Raw genomic sequence first — 17,869 nt, 5'->3', positions numbered from 1 at the left:
ATTATACTCCAGAGCTGTACTCGCTATTCTGCTGGTGGAGTCAGTGTGTACATACATTACATTACTTTACTGATCCTCAGTTACATCCTGTATTATACTGCAGAGCTGCACTCACTATTCTGCTGGTAGAGTCACTGTGTACATACATTACTTTTCCTGTACTGATAGTTACATCCTGTATTATACTGCAGAGCTGCACTCACTATTCTGCTGGTGGAGTCACTGTATGCATACATTACTTATCCTGTACTGATCCTCAGTTACATCCTGTATTATACTCCAGAGCTGCACTCACTATTCTGCTGGTAGAGTCACTGTGTACATACATTACTTTTCCTGTACTGATAGTTACATCCTGTATTATACTCCAGAGCTGCACTCACTATTCTGCTGGTGGAGTCACTGTATACATACATTACTTATCCTGTACTGATCCTCAGTTACATCCTGTATTATACTCCAGAGCTGCACTCACTATTCTGCTGGTAGAGTCACTGTGTACATACATTACTTTTCCTGTACTGATAGTTACATCCTGTATTATACTGCAGAGCTGCACTCACTATTCTGCTGGTGAAGTCACTGTGTACATACATTACTTATCCTGTACTGATCCTGAGTTACATCCTGTATTATACTGCAGAGCTGCACTCACTATTCTGCTGGTGGAGTCACTGTGTACATTACATTACTTATCCTGTATTGATCCTCAGTTACATCCTGTATTATACTGCAGAGCTGCACTCACTATTCTGCTGGTGGAGTCACTGTGTACATTACATTACTTATCCTGTATTGATCCTCAGTTACATCCTGTATTATACTGCAGAGCTGCACTCACTATTCTGCTGGTAGAGTCACTGTGTACATACATTACTTTTCCTGTACTGATCCTGAGTTTCATCCTGTATTATACTGCAGAGCTGCACTCACTATTCTGCTGGTGGAGTCACTGTGTACATACATTACATTACTTTACTGATCCTGAGTTACATTCTGTATTATACTCCAGAGCTGCACTCACTTACTATGCCATCATGTTATCAGCTTGTTTTCTGAGCCCCATTCCAACTTTAGACAGTTGTCCACAGTATTGTGATGGGATTAGCTGCCTGGAATCTTCCAAATCTCAGAAATCCACTAGAATTGCCCCTAATACCTCATTCTAGGGCACATGTTTTTAGGGACTCCCTCATTTAATGACAGCAAGCATTGACGATCGGCTCCAGATCCAAGTGTGGCACTGTTTCCAGAAGATCAAAATCAGACCTGTTCTTCTAATCTTGTGCTCCCCCTTTCAGAATAATATAAGATTACTTCCTTTGCACCACTAATTGCTTGGAGCGGCTCCCAGTCTCAGTGCTGGTCGCACGGCTAATAGCTTTTAACTGTATTAATATAGGTTTTCACACCCCGGGTGAGCTTGTTGCTAGCTTGTATTTATAGCATAGTCAGCCTCATACGCAGTGGCATTTATTCAGTTTACCACTGCCATAACTGTAAACTGTCCTGGCAAAGGCCCAGAGACCAATGTCCTGAAAAAAACCTGTATTCAGACTTTAGATTATAAAGGGTATGTAAACCATTGACGTCTGTGGAGCATACAGTGGACATACCCTGTGACCTGCAGAGGTCGCTGAGCAGGACGAGAGAGGTAGGAGAAGAAGGTGAGCTGTTATCAATGGTGACATCTTGTGCTATCTTCCTTTATACGGGTGTTACCTTTCATTGTAATTAGAATAATAAGATGACTGCTGGCACTGCCCCAGTATACACAGCACAGGCTGAAAAGTGATAGCTCCGAGATCGACCCCAAGTGAGAGAACATTAGAAAGCAAATAGAGATCTTTCGGATTCATTTAGGATCTTCGCTGGTTTAAAACTCATTTTGTAACAGCGCTGCATGGATTTGAGCAGTGATGGCCAGTTCGCCGTGTTTGCCCGCAAACACATGCGAACTGGCCATCACTGGATTTGAGATAATAGACTTTTTTATAGAAAACCCATTAGTCCACTATCAGTGTCCGGGGAGCTCTACCCGTGTCTTCATTAACACCTTGCTGCTATTTTCAGTAAGTTGATGGTGATGACGTGAAGCAGGTTGGATGTGCCCATCCTGAGGTCATTGATCCTGCATGCCTGTGTATGGGCTGTATGCACGTGTTTCTTGTTCACTGCCAATAATGGAAACCTGTCCCCCGGACCAGCTTCTTTTCATCAGGTCTGTACTGTATTATACCCAATAATGCCCTAGTCATGTGCCAGTCATGGGGCTAAGTAAGGTAAACCCTGCTCCTCCCCACTGTAGGAAGGAGTCTGTTCCATGCACACAGGGAAGTCCCAATGAGAACTCTGTAAATGCACTACGCCTTTATTAAAGGGATTCTGTCACCTCCCCTAACCCAAAAAACGATTTTAAAGCAGCCATGCAGCACAGCTTACCTTGATTAGGCTGTGCTTTTTTATCTTGTAATCCGTCCAGCAGTTTCTGCAAAAAACGACTTTTATTGATATGCAAATGAGTCCTGAAGGTGCCCAGAGGGGCGTTTTGTTCCTCTTAGAGAGCCCAGTACCGCCCCTCTTACAGTGCCCAGCCCGCCTTCCTTGCACTGTCTAACCGCCCCCAGCCTGCCACAGCCTCTCCTCCCCCTCCCTCACGCCGAACGAACTCTCGCACAGGCGCAGTACCCACTGAGGGCTGCGCCAGTGCGTTCAGCAGGAGACTGAGGGCAGGAGCTTCATCGTCGTCACTGGGCATGCGCTGAGCCCAGTGACGTCTGATGCTCGCTCTTCCCTGCTGACTGAGGGAAGAGCGAGCATCGGACGTCACTGGGCTCGGCGCATGCCCAGTGACGAGGATGAAGCTGCCGCCCTCAGTCTCCTGCTGATCGCACTGGCGCAGCCCTCAGTGGGTACTGCGCCTGTGCGAGAGTTCGTTCGGCGTGAGGGAGGGGGGAGGAGAGGCTGTGGCAGGCTGGGGGCGGTTAGACAGTGCAAGGAAGGCGGGCTGGGCACTGTAAGAGGGGCGGTACTGGGCTCTCTAAGAGGAACAAAACGCCCCTCTGGGCACCTTCAGGACACATTTGCATATCAATAAAAGTCGTTTTTTGCAGAAACTGCTGGACGGATTACAAGATAAAAGAGCACAGCCTAATCAAGGTAAGCTGTGCTTCATGGCTGCCTTAAAATCGTTTTTTGGGTTAGGGGAGGTGACAGAATCCCTTTAAAAAGTCACATTTTCAGGCTAACTGCACACAATCAGGATTGCGTGCTGATTTTCGTGCGGAAAATCCGCACCGTAGGTCATGTTCATTGTACTCTATGAGAACTTGAAATTCTCATGTACACGAAGCAGATTTTTTCTGTGCAGATTTTAACCCGTGGTGCCGATTTTTAAATCCGCAGCAAGTCAATTTATTTTTCCTGACCAGATGTTCTCCATTCACTTCAATGGGGAGAGTAAAATCCACACGTGGAAAATACCCAACCAAATCTGCACCAATTGATGCGGATTGTCCGCACGGATTTCCCTGCGAACACTTGCGGATTTCAGTGCGGATTCTTACATAAATCCTGAACGTGTGCATTTACCCTTAGGGTATTTTCTAAGTATGAACCTTAGGCCCCTTTCACATGGGCGAGATTTCCACGCGGGTGCAATGTGTGAGGTGAATGCATTGCACCCGCACTGAATCCGGACCTATTCATTTCTGTGGGGCTGTGCACATGAGCGGTGATTTTCACGCATCACTTGTGCGTTGCGTGAAAATCGCAGCATGCTCCTCTTTGTGCGTTTTTCACGTAACGCAGGCCCCATAGAAATGAATAGGGTTGTGTGAAAATCGCAAGCATCCACAAGCAAGTGCGGATGCGGTGCGATATTCACGCACGGTTGCTAGGTGGCATGGTTATAAGGGAAAATAATAGCATTCTGAATACAGAATGCATAGTACAATAGGGCTGGAGGGGTTAAAAAAATAATAAAACATGTAACTCACCTTAATTCACTTGTTTGCGCAGCCGGCATCTCTTCTGTCTTCATCTGTGAGGAAAAGGACCTTTGATGACGTCACTACGCTTATCACACGGTCCATCACCATGGTAATGGACCATGTGATGCGCGCAGTGATGTCACCACAGGTCCTTTTCCTCACAGATGAAGACAGAAGAGATGCCGGTTGCGCGAACAAGTGGATTAAGGTGAGTTAAATTTTTTTAATTTTTTTTTATTGTACTATGCATTCTGTATTCAGAATGCTATTATTTTCCCTTATAACCATGTTATAAGGAGAAATAATACAATCTACACAACCTTGAACCCAAACCTGAACTTCTGTGAAGAAGTTCGTGTCTGGGTACCACAGTTAGTTTTTTATCACGCGCGTGCAAAACACAATGCACCCGCGCGATAAAAACTGAACAACGGAACGCAATTTTGCGGGTTTGCCGCAATGCACCGGGACGCATCCGGACCTAATCCGGACACGCTAGTCTGCAAGGGGCCTTAGATTTCTCCTGCTGATTTGCAGATTGAACTGCCACGGTTCCTCACATGAAATAGTCTCGTTCAATGGGGCTTATCTCTGATTGTGGCTAACTTCCAGCGGTTTCCCTGCAGAAGCTGTGTCGAAAAGTGATGTCACTTCTTGATGTGGATTTCAAATCTGCATGGAAAAAAAATCCATGGATGTATGAAAAACTACGAGATTCCAAGTAAAAACAAATAGGCACTGAAATCTATGGAAAAAAAAACTCAGTGTGAACACATCCATAGGTCCAAAATGTCATGCCTTCATTTCATGATAATCTGTATAGGATAGCTCAGTTTAACTTGATAAATGATATAATTAAAAATCTGTGTGCGCCCACCACTAGGGACAGTTAGAAATGTTGTCTGAACGCAAAAACTTTTGCAGGGTGGCTGGGAAGGGTGTCTTACATAAAAAAAAAAGACTTACCTTTTCAGTGGGTCCCAGTTCCAGCTCTGCGACTCCCATTTCTCCTGCATTCGGGCTGGACTGGAAGTGTGATTTGCTGTATACATATGCAGCAGGCCGCAAGGGTGGAGCATGTGAGAAGTTTTACTAACAGTTTTGATGTTTCCTGGGCCGAGTCTTCCCTTCAGGGCACACTGGTTCTGGGGTTCTCCTGCCTGATATGGTTGGGGTGCCCTTGTTGTTGAGGGTTGGTATGTGGTGCAAGGGTGGGTCCCCTTGGCAGCCTAAAATATCTGTGTGGTGTAACGATGCAGGAAATAATGAGGCCAAGTTAACAACAGAATGGTACTTTACTGAAGAATCAAGTTCAGGTACAGTAGTCACAGTTCTTAGGATGCATGTGTAAGCCGTGTACCGGGGTGGGCTCCCCAGGATACAGCGAAGTCACAGACAATAAAAGCGACACTGACACCAGATTTGCAAGAACAGAAACTATACTTTAACAATAGTGAAAACACAACAATATAAGTATACATAGACTAAGTTATACCCCAGGCCCACAGTCACCGTCCCTGTCCGAGAGACAGGCCTAGCCCGATGGCGCACACAGCAGAGCCTGCAAGTCGTGCTGTGCCGCTAAAGTGGTCACACCTAGCCGGTGGCGGACACAGCAGAGCCTGCAAGTCAAATACTGCGCCGCAGTCCAGTACAGTAAGGCCTAGAAAACCATATAACCCTAACTATCTAACTACTATAAGGCCTAGGCTAGTCTCTGTTACTTCAGGCGCCACACAGTAGAATACAATCAGTAACCAGGTGTACTGACCTGCGTCCGTTTTGGGCCCGAGGATGCCCACCAACCTCTCAGCAACCGTGCGGCCTTGCTTGATGATAAGGCTTCTGCCCACACGCTGTACACTGTCCTCCTGGAACAATCTCTCTTTCAAAGAGCCGGATCCAGTAAAGGGACAACACCTAATCTTCTTCCTCCGCTTGTCCATTCACTCCCGGACATCCACAAGCCAGGATGGAGTCGGATTCAATCTCTCAAAGAACATTGCTTCCACCATGTCAGATCAACACTTCCTGGTTTTCAGAAGCAGCTAGCATGAATCATCATCTGCTTTGCATATGCAGATCCCAGAGTGTGCTGACTGTGCTGCAAAACAGTGGCCTCTAGTGCCCGGAATGCCAAATGACAGCTTAAGTACACTTTAAACATACAGGGAGTGCAGAATTATTAGGCAAGTTGTATTTTTGAGGATTAATTTTATTATTGAACAACAACCATGTTCTCAATGAACCCAAAAAACTCATTAATATCAAAGCTGAATATTTTCGGAAGTAGTTTTTAGTTTGTTTTTAGTTTTAGCTATTTTAGGGGGATATCTCTGTGTGCAGGTGACTATTACTGTGCATAATTATTAGGCAACTTAACAAAAAACAAATATATACCCATTTCAGTTATTTATTTTTACCAGTGAAACCAATATAACATCTCAACATTCACAAATATACATTTCTGACATTCAAAAACAAAACAAAAACAAATCAGTGACCAATATAGCCACCTTTCTTTGCAAGGACACTCAAAAGCCTGCCATCCATGGATTCTGTCAGTGTTTTGATCTGTTCATTATCAACATTGCGTGCAGCAGCAACCACAGCCTCCCAGACACTGTTCAGAGAGGTGTACTGTTTTCCCTCCTTGTAAATCTCACATTTGATGATGGACCACAGGTTCTCAATGGGGTTCAGATCAGGTGAACAAGGAGGCCATGTCATTAGATTTTCTTCTTTTATACCCTTTCTTGCCAGCCACGCTGTGGAGTACTTGGACACGTGTGATGGAGCATTGTCCTGCATGAAAATCATGTTTTTCTTGAAGGATGCAGACTTCTTCCTGTACCACTGCTTGAAGAAGGTGTCTTCCAGAAACTGGCAGTAGGACTGGGAGTTGAGCTTGACTCCATCCTCAACCCGAAAAGGCCCCACAAGCTCATCTTTGATGATACCAGCCCAAACCAGTAGTCTACCTCCACCTTGCTGGCGTCTGAGTCGGACTGGAGCTCTCTGCCCTTTACCAATCCAGCCACGGGCCCATCCATCTGGCCCATCAAGACTCACTCTCATTTCATCAGTCCATAAAACCTTAGAAAAATCAGTCTTGAGATATTTCTTGGCCCAGTCTTGACGTTTCAGCTTGTGTGTCTTGTTCAGTGGTGGTCGTCTTTCAGCCTTTCTTACCTTGCCCATGTCTCTGAGTATTGCACACCTTGTGCTTTTGGGCACTCCAGTGATGTTGCAGCTCTGAAATATGGCCAAACTGGTGGCAAGTGGCATCTTGGCAGCTGCACGCTTGACTTTTCTCAGTTCATGGGCAGTTATTTTGCGCCTTGGTTTTTCCACACGCTTCTTGCGACCCTGTTGACTATTTTGAATGAAACGCTTGATTGTTCGATGATCACGCTTCAGAAGCTTTGCAATTTTAAGAGTGCTGCATCCCTCTGCAAGATATCTCACTATTTTTGACTTTTCTGAGCCTGTCAAGTCCTTCTTTTGACCCATTTTGCCAAAGGAAAGGAAGTTGCCTAATAATTATGCACACCTGATATAGGGTGTTAATGTCATTAGACCACACCCCTTCTCATTACAGAGATGCACATCACCTAATATGCTTAATTGGTAGTAGGCTTTCGAGCCTATACAGCTTGGAGTAAGACAACATGCATAAAGAGGATGATGTGGTCAAAATACTCATTTGCCTAATAATTCTGCACTCCCTGTAAACCTTATACAGGCAGAGCTTATCCACAATCTCACACATGCATTGGCAGTTCTTACACCAGTGTAATTTTCCACAGATTCGGTAAAAGTTAATAGGCCAAGATGTCTCTTTAAAGCAAGACTCCTTACACTACATTTCTCTAGCTGACTTTTGAATAAGCATCCAGAAATAGGAGTGCAACACTTTTCACTTTCTCTATGCATCCATAGGACGGACTCCAACATCAGACTAAGTCTGCACCTTTTTCACAGTTTGCTATACTCACCGTTGTTACTACAGTTTTCCACTGTAGGATGTAGTATGGTGGGCATATCCAGATTATGCCTTTTTTAAGCTTGTCCAGGGCCGGAAGCCTTTCAGCTTCTGGACAATGTCTGCTATAGAATCTAAGCTTTTTTTAAGCTTTTTATCTCCACAGAGCTTCTACACACACCTCCTCTCAACACTGGAATGAGTTTCAATGTTTTCTTTCTATTTCTAAACTTTGGCTGATGTTAAGCTTTCTTCAGGGGAGTGTTCTGCTTCCTCCACATACTACACTCTATAGACATCCACTGTCTCTACACTGAATGCTTCTAATATGCTCCCTAAGGGGAGAGATACACAGACCCACCTAGAAACTGGTTGCTAAGGCCTGTTAACAGTTTACTGCTAAAATGCATAAGTACATGGCAAAGTACATGTTTAATCTTTTTGCAGCATAAATACAGGAAATATACAGAAAAACTATTTGCAGTCACACACTGTCGTAGCAGTGGGACACTTGACATGCATGTCACCCCTGCCAGCCAATCACTGGCCCAAATGGTAACGTGGCTTGAATTTTACTAGTGATGAGCGGTACGGGCAATATTCGAATTTGCAATATTTCGCGAATATCTTGTAGAATATTCATCATATATTGGCGAATTCAAAAATTATCTTCTAAGCTTCTAAGCTGGCAGTGAAGGAGGAGAGAAAATGTCTGGCCATCCTCTTGCCCTCCCTGCTGTCAGAAAACTGTGGCTGCTGAAGAGAAGGACTCCTCTGCGGTGCTGGGCTGATTTCTCAGGTGTGTGACAGTAGTAGTAGCTGTAGGAGACTGTAAGGGGGAAATAGGGGATGCATTTATAGTAGACTCATCTATAAATGTGTGCTGCTCTCTGCAGAGTTCAGAGTGGCATTGGGAGGGACTCTGCCCTAGGTCCCCCTAATGCCTCTGCTTTAGGTGCACCCCCATTAGTGTCACAGCCCCAGATTCCCCCAATGGCCCCACTCTAAATGCACCCCTAATATTGCCTCTTCTCCAGTTGCCCTCCTAATACCTCTGCTCCAGGATCACCACTATTACCTTGCCCCAGGTGACCCTAATGCCTCTGCTTTAGGTGCACTCCCATAAATACCCCAGCTCCAGATGCCCCCACTCTAAATGCACCGCTAATATTGCCTCTTCTCCAGTTACCCCTGCTCCAGGATTCCCACTATTACCCTGCCTCAGGTGACCCTAATACCGCTGTTTCAGTTATGACCCTCTGTTTGTGCCCTTTGCTCACATGGCTCCTCTAGCAGCTTTGCTTGGGCTTTGTTAAAGGTTATGATCTGCAAAAAGGGGTTGTACTTATGCCCGAAAAATTCTGCACAGTGCGTCACATTCTCCAGTATTGACATGAATGGTTTACATGGTGGTAGTGATGATATTCCGTATTTACAGGCATCACTGCTGCCATGTAAAGAGATACTGGTGGAGTGGTGGAGGATTTTAAGGGGTTGTCCAGGTTTTCAAGTTATCCTCTCCACACCGTAGGACAGGGATGCCCAACCTGCGGCCCTCCAGCTGTTGCAAAACAACAACTCCCACAATGCCCTGCTGTAGACTGATAGCTGTAAGCTGTCCAGGCATGTTGGAAGTTGTAGTTTTGCAACATCTGGAGGGCCGCAGGTTGGGCATGCCTGCCATAGGGCATAACTGTATGATTAGTGGGGTCCGATTCTGCGACCCCCACTGATCCTAGGAACTGGTCCTGTTCCCCCTTTTTGATGGTGTGTCAGGCCACACATATCCCCTGCTAGTCCATTTATTCTTTTTGGGACCACTGGAAATAGCCAGCCCTGTACTCTGCCATCTCCAGTAACCCCACTCAAACAAGAAGGTGGATCAGTGGGGGCTCCGGCGTTCAGACCTCACGGATCACTTAGGTATTCCCGATCCTGTGGATAGAGGATAACTAGAAAAGTGGACACAGGTCCTCTAACAGGCGAGCATTTCTATATTCTATTTATTTTTTTACACCTAATGAAAACCTTTAGGGATAGGGAATGTGAAAAGTTCCAACAGCTATGACTTGACAGATGATAAGTGTCTGAATGATGGGGGTCTGACTGCTGAGATCCCTATGATCAAGGGAACGTGGTCTTAACACCCTTGTGTACATAGATTGGTGGTAATGTAATTGAATGTCTCAGGACCCCTTAAGTGCAGGATATCCATATATGTGTAAATTCTGCCACATGTATGTTTGTGCATTTTGCTGTGAATGTCGGCCATAATACTTCATCTTTAATATTTCTGTTATCACTGTAAGTGCTCATGAACACGACCGTTGGATGTTTTGCAGTCTGCAAATTGCGGATCCGCAAAACATGGATACCGGGTGTGTGCATTCCACATTATGCGGAACAGAACAGCCGACCTCTAAGGCCCCTTTCACACTGGCGAGTTTTCTGCGCTGGTGCAATGCGTGAAATGAACGCATTGCACCCGCACTGAATCCGGACCCATTCATTTCTATGGGGCTGTGCACATGAGCGGTGATATTCACGCATCACTTGTGCGTTGCGTGAAAATCGCAGCATGCTCTATTTTGTAAGTTTTTCACGTCAACGCAGGCCCCATAGAAGTGAATGGGGCTGCGTGAAAATCGCAGGCATCTGCAAACAAGTGCGGATGCGGTGCGATTTTCACCCACGGTTGCTAGGAGACGATCGAGATGGGGACCCAATCTTTATTATTTTCCCTTATAACATGGTTATAAGGGAAAATAATAGCATTCTTAATACAGAATGAATAGTACAATAGGGCTGGAGGGGTTAAAAAAAAATAAATAAAATATTTAACTCACCTTAATCCACTTGTTCGCGCAGCCGGCTTCTCTTCTGTCTTCTTTCTTCAGGACCTGGGTAAAGGACCTGTGATGACGTCACTGTGCTCATCACATGGCCCGTCACATGATCGATTACCATGGTATGAGATCATGTAATGGTCCATGTGATGAGCGCAGTGACGTCACCACAGGTCCTTTACCCAGGTCCTGAAGAAAGAAGACAGAAGAGATGCCGGCTGCGCGAAAACAAGTGGATTAAGGTGAGTTAAATTTATTTTTATTTTTTTTAACCTCTCCAGCCCTATTGTACTATGCATTCTGTATTAAGAATGCTATTATTTTCCTTTATAACCATGTTATAAGGGAAAATAATACAATCCACAGAACACCTAACCCAAACCCAAACTTCTGTGAAGAAGTTTGGGTACCAAACATGACGATTTTTCTCACGCGCGTGCAAAACGCATTACAATGTTTTGCACTTGCGCGGAAAAATCGTGCACTTTCCCACAACGCACCCGCATCTTATCCGGGCAAAAAACATGACGCCCATGTGAAAGAGGCCTAATACAACAGTCCTATCCTTGTCTGTAATGCCGACAATATTAGGACATGTTATATCATTTTGCAGTACAGTTAGGCCTCATGCACACGACCGTTGTGTGCATCCGTGGCCGTTGTGCCGTTTTCCGTTTTTTTTCGCGGACCCATTGACTTTCAATGGGTCCGTGGAAAAATCGGAAAATGCACCGTTTTGCAGCCGAGGCCGTGATCCGTGTATCCTGTCCGTCAAAAAAAGACCTGTCCTATTTTTTTGACGGACAACGGTTCACGGACCCATTCAAGTCAATGGGTCCGTGAAAGAACACGGATGCACACAAGATTGGCATCCGTGTCCGTGATCCGTGGCCGTAGGTTGCTTTCATACAGACGGATCCGAAGATCCGTCTGCATAAAAGCTTTTTCTGATCTAAGTTTTCACTTCGTGAAAACTCATTTCCGACAGTATATTCTAACACAGAAGCGTTCCCATGGTGATGGGGACGCTTCTAGTTAGAATACACTGCAAACTTTGTACAAGACTGCCCCCTGCTGCCAGGCAGCACCCGATCTCTTACAGGGGGTTATGATAGCACAATTAACCCCTTCAGGTGCGGCACCTAAAGGGGTTAATTGTACTATCATATTCCCCTGTAAGAGATCAGGGCTGCCAGGCAGCAGGGGGCAGACCCCCCCCCCCCCTCCCCAGTTTGAATATCATTGGTGGCACAGTGTGCGCCCACCATCGCCCCCCCCTCCCTCCCTCTATTGTAATAAATCGTTGGTGGCACAGTGTGCGCCCACCATCGCCCCCCCCCTTCCTCCCTCTATAGTTAAAAATCGTTGGTGGCACAGTGTGCGCCCACCATCGGCCCCCCCTCTCTCTATAGTAGTAACAACCATTGGTGGCAGTGTGCGGCCTCCCATTCCCCCCCCCCCATCATTGGTGGCAGCGGAGTTCCGATCGGAGTCCCAGTTTAATCGCTGGGGCTCCGATCGGTAACCATGGCAACCAGGAAGCTACTGCAGCCCTGGTTGCCATGGTTACTTAGCAATAGTACAACAGTAGAAGATTCATACTTACCTGCTTGCTGCTGCGATGTCTGTGACCGGCCGGGAGCTCCTCCTACTGGTAAGTGACAGTTCTTTAGCAATGCGCCGCACAGACCTTTCACTTACCAGTAGGTGGAGCTCCCGGCCGGTCACAGACATCGCAGCAGCAAGCAGGTAAGTATGAATCTTCTACAATTGTACTATTGCTAAGTAACCATGGCAACCAGGGATGCAGTAGCTTCCTGGTTGCCATGGTTACCGATCGGAGCCCCAGCGATTAAACTGGGACTCCGTTCGGAACTCCGCTGCCACCAATGATGGTGCCACCAACGATTTTTAACTATAGAGGGAGGAAGGGGGGGCGATGGTGGGCGCACACTGTGCCATCAACGATTTATAACAATAGAGGGAGGGAGGGGGGGGCCGATGGTGGGTGCACACTGTGCCACCAACGATATTCAAACTGGGGAGGGGGGGGGGGTCTGCCCCCTGCTGCCTGCAGCCCTGATCTCTTACAGGGGGATATGATAGTACAATTAACCCCTTCAGGTGCGGCACCTGAGGAGTTAATTGTGCTGATCACGGCCCCCTGTAAGAGATCGGGTGCTGCCAGGCAGCAGGGGGCAGTCATGTACACAGTTTTTCAGTATATTCTAACCTGAAGCGTCCCCATCACCATGGGAACGCCTCTGTGTTAGAATATACTGTCGGAAATGAGTTTCACGATGTAGCTCATATCCGACAGTATATTCTAACGTAGAGGCGTTCCCATGGTGATGGGGACGCTTCAAGTTATGTTCGGGTGTCCGCCTGGCCGTGCGGAGGCAAGCGGATCCGTCCAGACTTATAATGTAAGTCAATGGGGACGGATCCGTTTGAAGATGACACACTGTGGCTCAATTTTCAAACGGATCCGTCCCCCATTGACTTTCAATGTAAAGTCTGGACGGATCCGTCTGAGGCTATTTTCACACTTAGAAATGTTTTAACAATATAATGCAGACGGATCCGCTCTGAACGGAGCCACCGTCTGCATTATGAACACAAGTGTGAAAGTAAAGGGACTCCTGACTTTACATTGAAAGTCAATGGGGACGGATCCGTTTGCAATTGCACCATATTGTGTCAACGTCAAACGGATCCGTCCCCATTGACTTGCATTGTAATTCAGGACGGATCCGTTTGGCTCCGCACGGCCAGGCGGACGCCAAAACGATTTTTTTTTTATGTCCGTGGATCCTCCAAAAATCAAGGAAGACCCATGGACGAAAAAACGGTCACGGATCACGGACCCATGGACCCCGTTTTTGCGGACCGTGAAAAAAAAACTGTCGTGTGCATGAGGCCTTATGCGGACATACAGACACGGAATTGCACACTGGCCCAATTGAAGTGATGAGAACAGTACAGACATGGAAAAAAATTAGTTAGTTTGCAGAAGCCCTAAGGTGGGCCCCCAGAATCAGTTACACTGGTGGGCCCTAAGTACCCCAGTCCGACACTGGTCTTGTGTACTTGTACAGACAAATGCTGCAGCATAAAGCATAGGGGGTGTTCTCCAAACTAAGCATTGAAAGTGTGATCTCTGTAACTTACAGTTGTGATGAGATAGCAATAGCCATCAATCTTAGTTGATTTGGCTGACAGTAACTCGATCCAAACGACACCTTGTAGATCGTGAAGAAGTTTATTCGAAACTGTGCAGATTATACACTGATGAACAAATGGATAGGTCAAAAAATCATGCTGTGAGCAGCTAACAGAATACATGTGGCTGAGATGAAGGGTGAAGCCAGAATTAATGAAAGGAGGGAGGGGAGACTATACAGAGAGGACAGCACGAAGGGAAGAGAGAAGGGACACACAGGATAAAAAGGCAAACCATGCATGTGTAACATGTGTAGGAAGGTGCAAGGGTGGGTCATTGACGGAAGGTATGTGTCACCGAAATTCCTGGCCTCGGTAAGGTAAGAGTCGGTAATTTTAAGTGTCAGCGGCAGTTAGTATTTAGTATGGTTGTAGAGCCGATCCGGCGGGCTCTTACTGGGAGCAGCCAAAGTGCAGGATGGGTGGCTACTCCCCACGTCCCAGGCCGGGCTTTGGTTTGGGATATAAAAACCCAGCCAGCAGTCTCAGCTGTGTGGATTATACTCCATTTCACAGTGAAGCTGTGGAGACTGTGGTTTTGGGATCTGCCTGAGGTGTGCCGTGCTAAAGGGCTGAGAGCTGCATTGCTGGAAAACAGGCCCCCTAAAGCCTGCTGTGGATGGCTGATGAAAAACTGCTAACTAGGTGAATGCTTGTGTTCTGTGGACTTTCCATAGTGTGAACATACACCAACACTGTGAACTGTTATTTTGTTTTGCCTTTTGTGTGAACTATTTAAGTTAAAGATTTTGTGATTGCTTCTATACTGCGTCCGCTAAGCTGCCTACCAGAGCGAATCCCCACACATGGCAGGCGGGTTGAAGGGAATATGTGGGGGGGACAATTTTCTACCCTGTCATCAGAACTGAGACAGGTACAGTTGTTGTATTTGTGACTCCAAAGTCTTATCCTCTTAGAAGGCCTATATTCTGAGGTCTATAAACCTTCATATTCCTGCACCTATTAAGAACATTACATCATATGAGTAAGAACATTTCCCTCCTATGATTTAAGGAAGTTAAGCTGATTGCCCTAAATGGCACTACAAGGAATAGAAGACCTGGGATAACTTTTTCCTTGCCCGTAGGGGCAGTTACAAGACTCAAGATGTTCTTTCTTCCTTTGCAGGTTAATGTAAAAAACTCCAGTCGGCGGAAGAAGAGAACATCGTTCAAGAGGAAAGCCAGCAAAAAAGGCTTTGAGGTAAAAATCCAGACATCAGGTCTATTTCACCCACCAGGACATGACCAGTCTACTCCACCCACCCAGGACATAACCAGTCTACTCCACCCACCCAGGACATAACCAGTCTACTCCACCCACCCAGGACTTGACCAGTCTACTCTACCCATTCAGGACATGACCAGTCTACTCCACCCACCCAGGACTTGACCAGTCTACTCCACCCACCCAGGACATAACCAGTCTACTCCACCCACCCAGGACATGACCAGTCTACTCCACCTACCCAGGACATGACTAGTCTACTTCACCCACCCACGACATAACCAGTCTACTCCACCCACCCAGGACATTACCAGTCTACTCCACCCACCCTGGACATGACTAGTCTACTTCACCCATCCACGACATAACCAGTCTACTCCATGCACCCACGACATGACCAGTCTACTCAAAGGTTCGGTTCACATTTCAGTGGGACCACACCCCTTAATTTAAGCCGAAGTGAATTTTTTTGTTAAATTCACCCATCCACGACATAACCAGTCTACTCCATGCACCCACGACATGACCAGTCTACTCAAAGGTTCGGATAGCTAAGGGTCTGTCACCCCAACCTGCCGATCAATACAGAGAGGATGAACAGGCCAGACTGGCAATGTGAGGCTGTAGTAGTGGAGACTGCATACAAGTGCTGCTGCTCGTTACTACACCCCACCCTCCTCTCTGTACTTCATGTCTCCTCGTGAAGTGCATTCCTACAGAGCTGAAGATCATATTAAGCTCTATGCAAGACCATAATCCCCGACAAGCACAGCAGAGAGGAGGATTAGGCAGCTCTTTACCTCAGTGCTGTGAGGTAACTTGTCCTACTGTGTGAGTTTTATTGAAAGTCCGCCAGTATTCAAAGTTTACATTGCTTGCTACCCGTGTAAACTTTAAATACTGGCGGACTTTCAATACATTTTCCATAATTGCATTGAAATAACGAGTGCTATCCTAAATTCTTGAATATATTGTATACTGGGACCTTCTCTCACTGGATAAGAATTTGACAGTGTAGTTGCTATCATGGAGATAAACTTGTTGCTGAGTAGCTCCAGTGCTGGAAGGTGGCAGGTTACTGGTTGCTGCAGCACTGCTCCCATGCACTTCAATGTCTGGTTTAACAGTGAATCTCCTGGTGACAGACTCCTTCTAACAGCCATTGTTATGGTTATTGTTGGCCTAGGTTTGTTGTCTTCCAGAATTCCTAATCTGGTTAATGTGTACTAGGTTCATTAGAGGAACATCACACTCCCATTCTGACTTTCCCTTTCTCCTCTGCAGGATATCAAAGGCCGGGCCTTTGTGATAAAACCCATATCTTCCCCCCTCATGAAACCTTTGCTGGTCTTTGTGAATCCAAAAAGTGGTGGAAACCAGGTAAGTGGATTAAGATGGTTCTCCTTCAAGTATATCTATCATACCATTCACATCTCACTTAATTCCCAAAAACACTAACCACACCCAGAAGCTATATAACATTTAGGGCTTGTTGGAGGCATATTAATGGCTTGTGCGGTCTTCTTTACTGATGCCTTGTCTCTGGTGATGTTCCCAATAGGGTACAAAAGTGCTGCAGATGTTCATGTGGTTCCTGAATCCACGGCAGGTCTTTGATCTTTCTCAGGAAGGACCACGGGAAGCGTAAGTGCCACAACTTCTTATTAGCTTTCAGAAGGGATCTGCCATTACCATTAACATAAAAGTTATCCTACTTGTCCTACAAGCTTATAAAGAAGCCCCATCCCCTCTATGTAGCCTAAGACAGGTGGTTTGTCACCATGACCTGCTATGACACTCATTTGTTGGTCGCAGCTTCAGAATTTTTGTGTTTATGCTTATTTTCTCCTCACAGCGCCTCCGCAGTTAAAGTAAGGCATTACAAACAAGGATGAATGTAATTACTTTTATTAGGACAGTAGCCTTATTGGACGGTCATAGAAAAATATAAAAAGCTCCAATGTTATAATTCAGATTTATGCTGAAACAATGTTGGATTTTGATATAAGTGAACTGCACTATAACTGATAAAGTTTTACATCCCGACATTACCTTAATCAAGGATTGGAAATCCAGGAAGTCTGTTAAATTCAGCACAGAACAGCAATATGTTGAGAAATAGTAAAGTAAGAAGAGAAAACCAATCATGAAATGTATCTGAGTGAAAAACAGATCTCCTGTCCTCCAGAAGGGTCAATATCCTAAGAGCTCATTCACACGACCGTATCCATTTTTGCAGACTGCATATTGCGGATCCGCAAAACAGGGATGCTGGCCGCGTGCGTTCCGCATTTTGCGTATCGGTGCATCCTTCCGCATGATAGAAATGCCTATTCTTGTTTGCGGGGCCGTGGAACTGGAGTGCGGATACTTAAAGCATACGGTGTGCTGTCCGCATCTTTTGCGGCCCCATTGAAATGAATGGGTCCGCATCCGATCCGCTAAATTGTGGAACGTATGCAGACAAAAAAATACGGTTGTGTGAATAGGCCCTTACATGGGAGTTTTATAGACTTTTCTAGAACCGTCCAACGATCTTCAATATTTGATAATCCAGTATAGGTTGGTCCCATCGATGCCAGATTAGAGGAATCTTA

At 45.9% G+C, this 17,869-nt stretch overlaps 1 protein-coding gene across 5 annotated transcripts in view; it reads left to right on the top strand.

The window, feature by feature from the left end:
- Positions 1-17,869, top strand: part of DGKI (diacylglycerol kinase iota) — a 249,688-nt gene that overhangs the window by 47,353 nt on the left and 184,466 nt on the right. For all 5 annotated transcript variants that reach the window (XM_044281241.1, XM_044281242.1, XM_044281240.1 and 2 more), the window contains exons 9-11: positions 15,174-15,248; positions 16,557-16,652; positions 16,834-16,916. In XM_044281241.1, the coding sequence (XP_044137176.1) occupies positions 15,174-15,248; positions 16,557-16,652; positions 16,834-16,916 (254 nt within the window). The remainder of the gene's footprint in view (positions 1-15,173; positions 15,249-16,556; positions 16,653-16,833; positions 16,917-17,869) is intronic.

This window comes from Bufo gargarizans, chromosome 2, assembly GCF_014858855.1.
Source record: "Bufo gargarizans isolate SCDJY-AF-19 chromosome 2, ASM1485885v1, whole genome shotgun sequence".
In the NCBI taxonomy this organism is placed as follows: Eukaryota; Metazoa; Chordata; class Amphibia; order Anura; family Bufonidae; genus Bufo; species Bufo gargarizans.
Note: the sequence above shows the minus strand (reverse complement) of the source record. Positions and strands in the feature narration are given on the sequence as shown.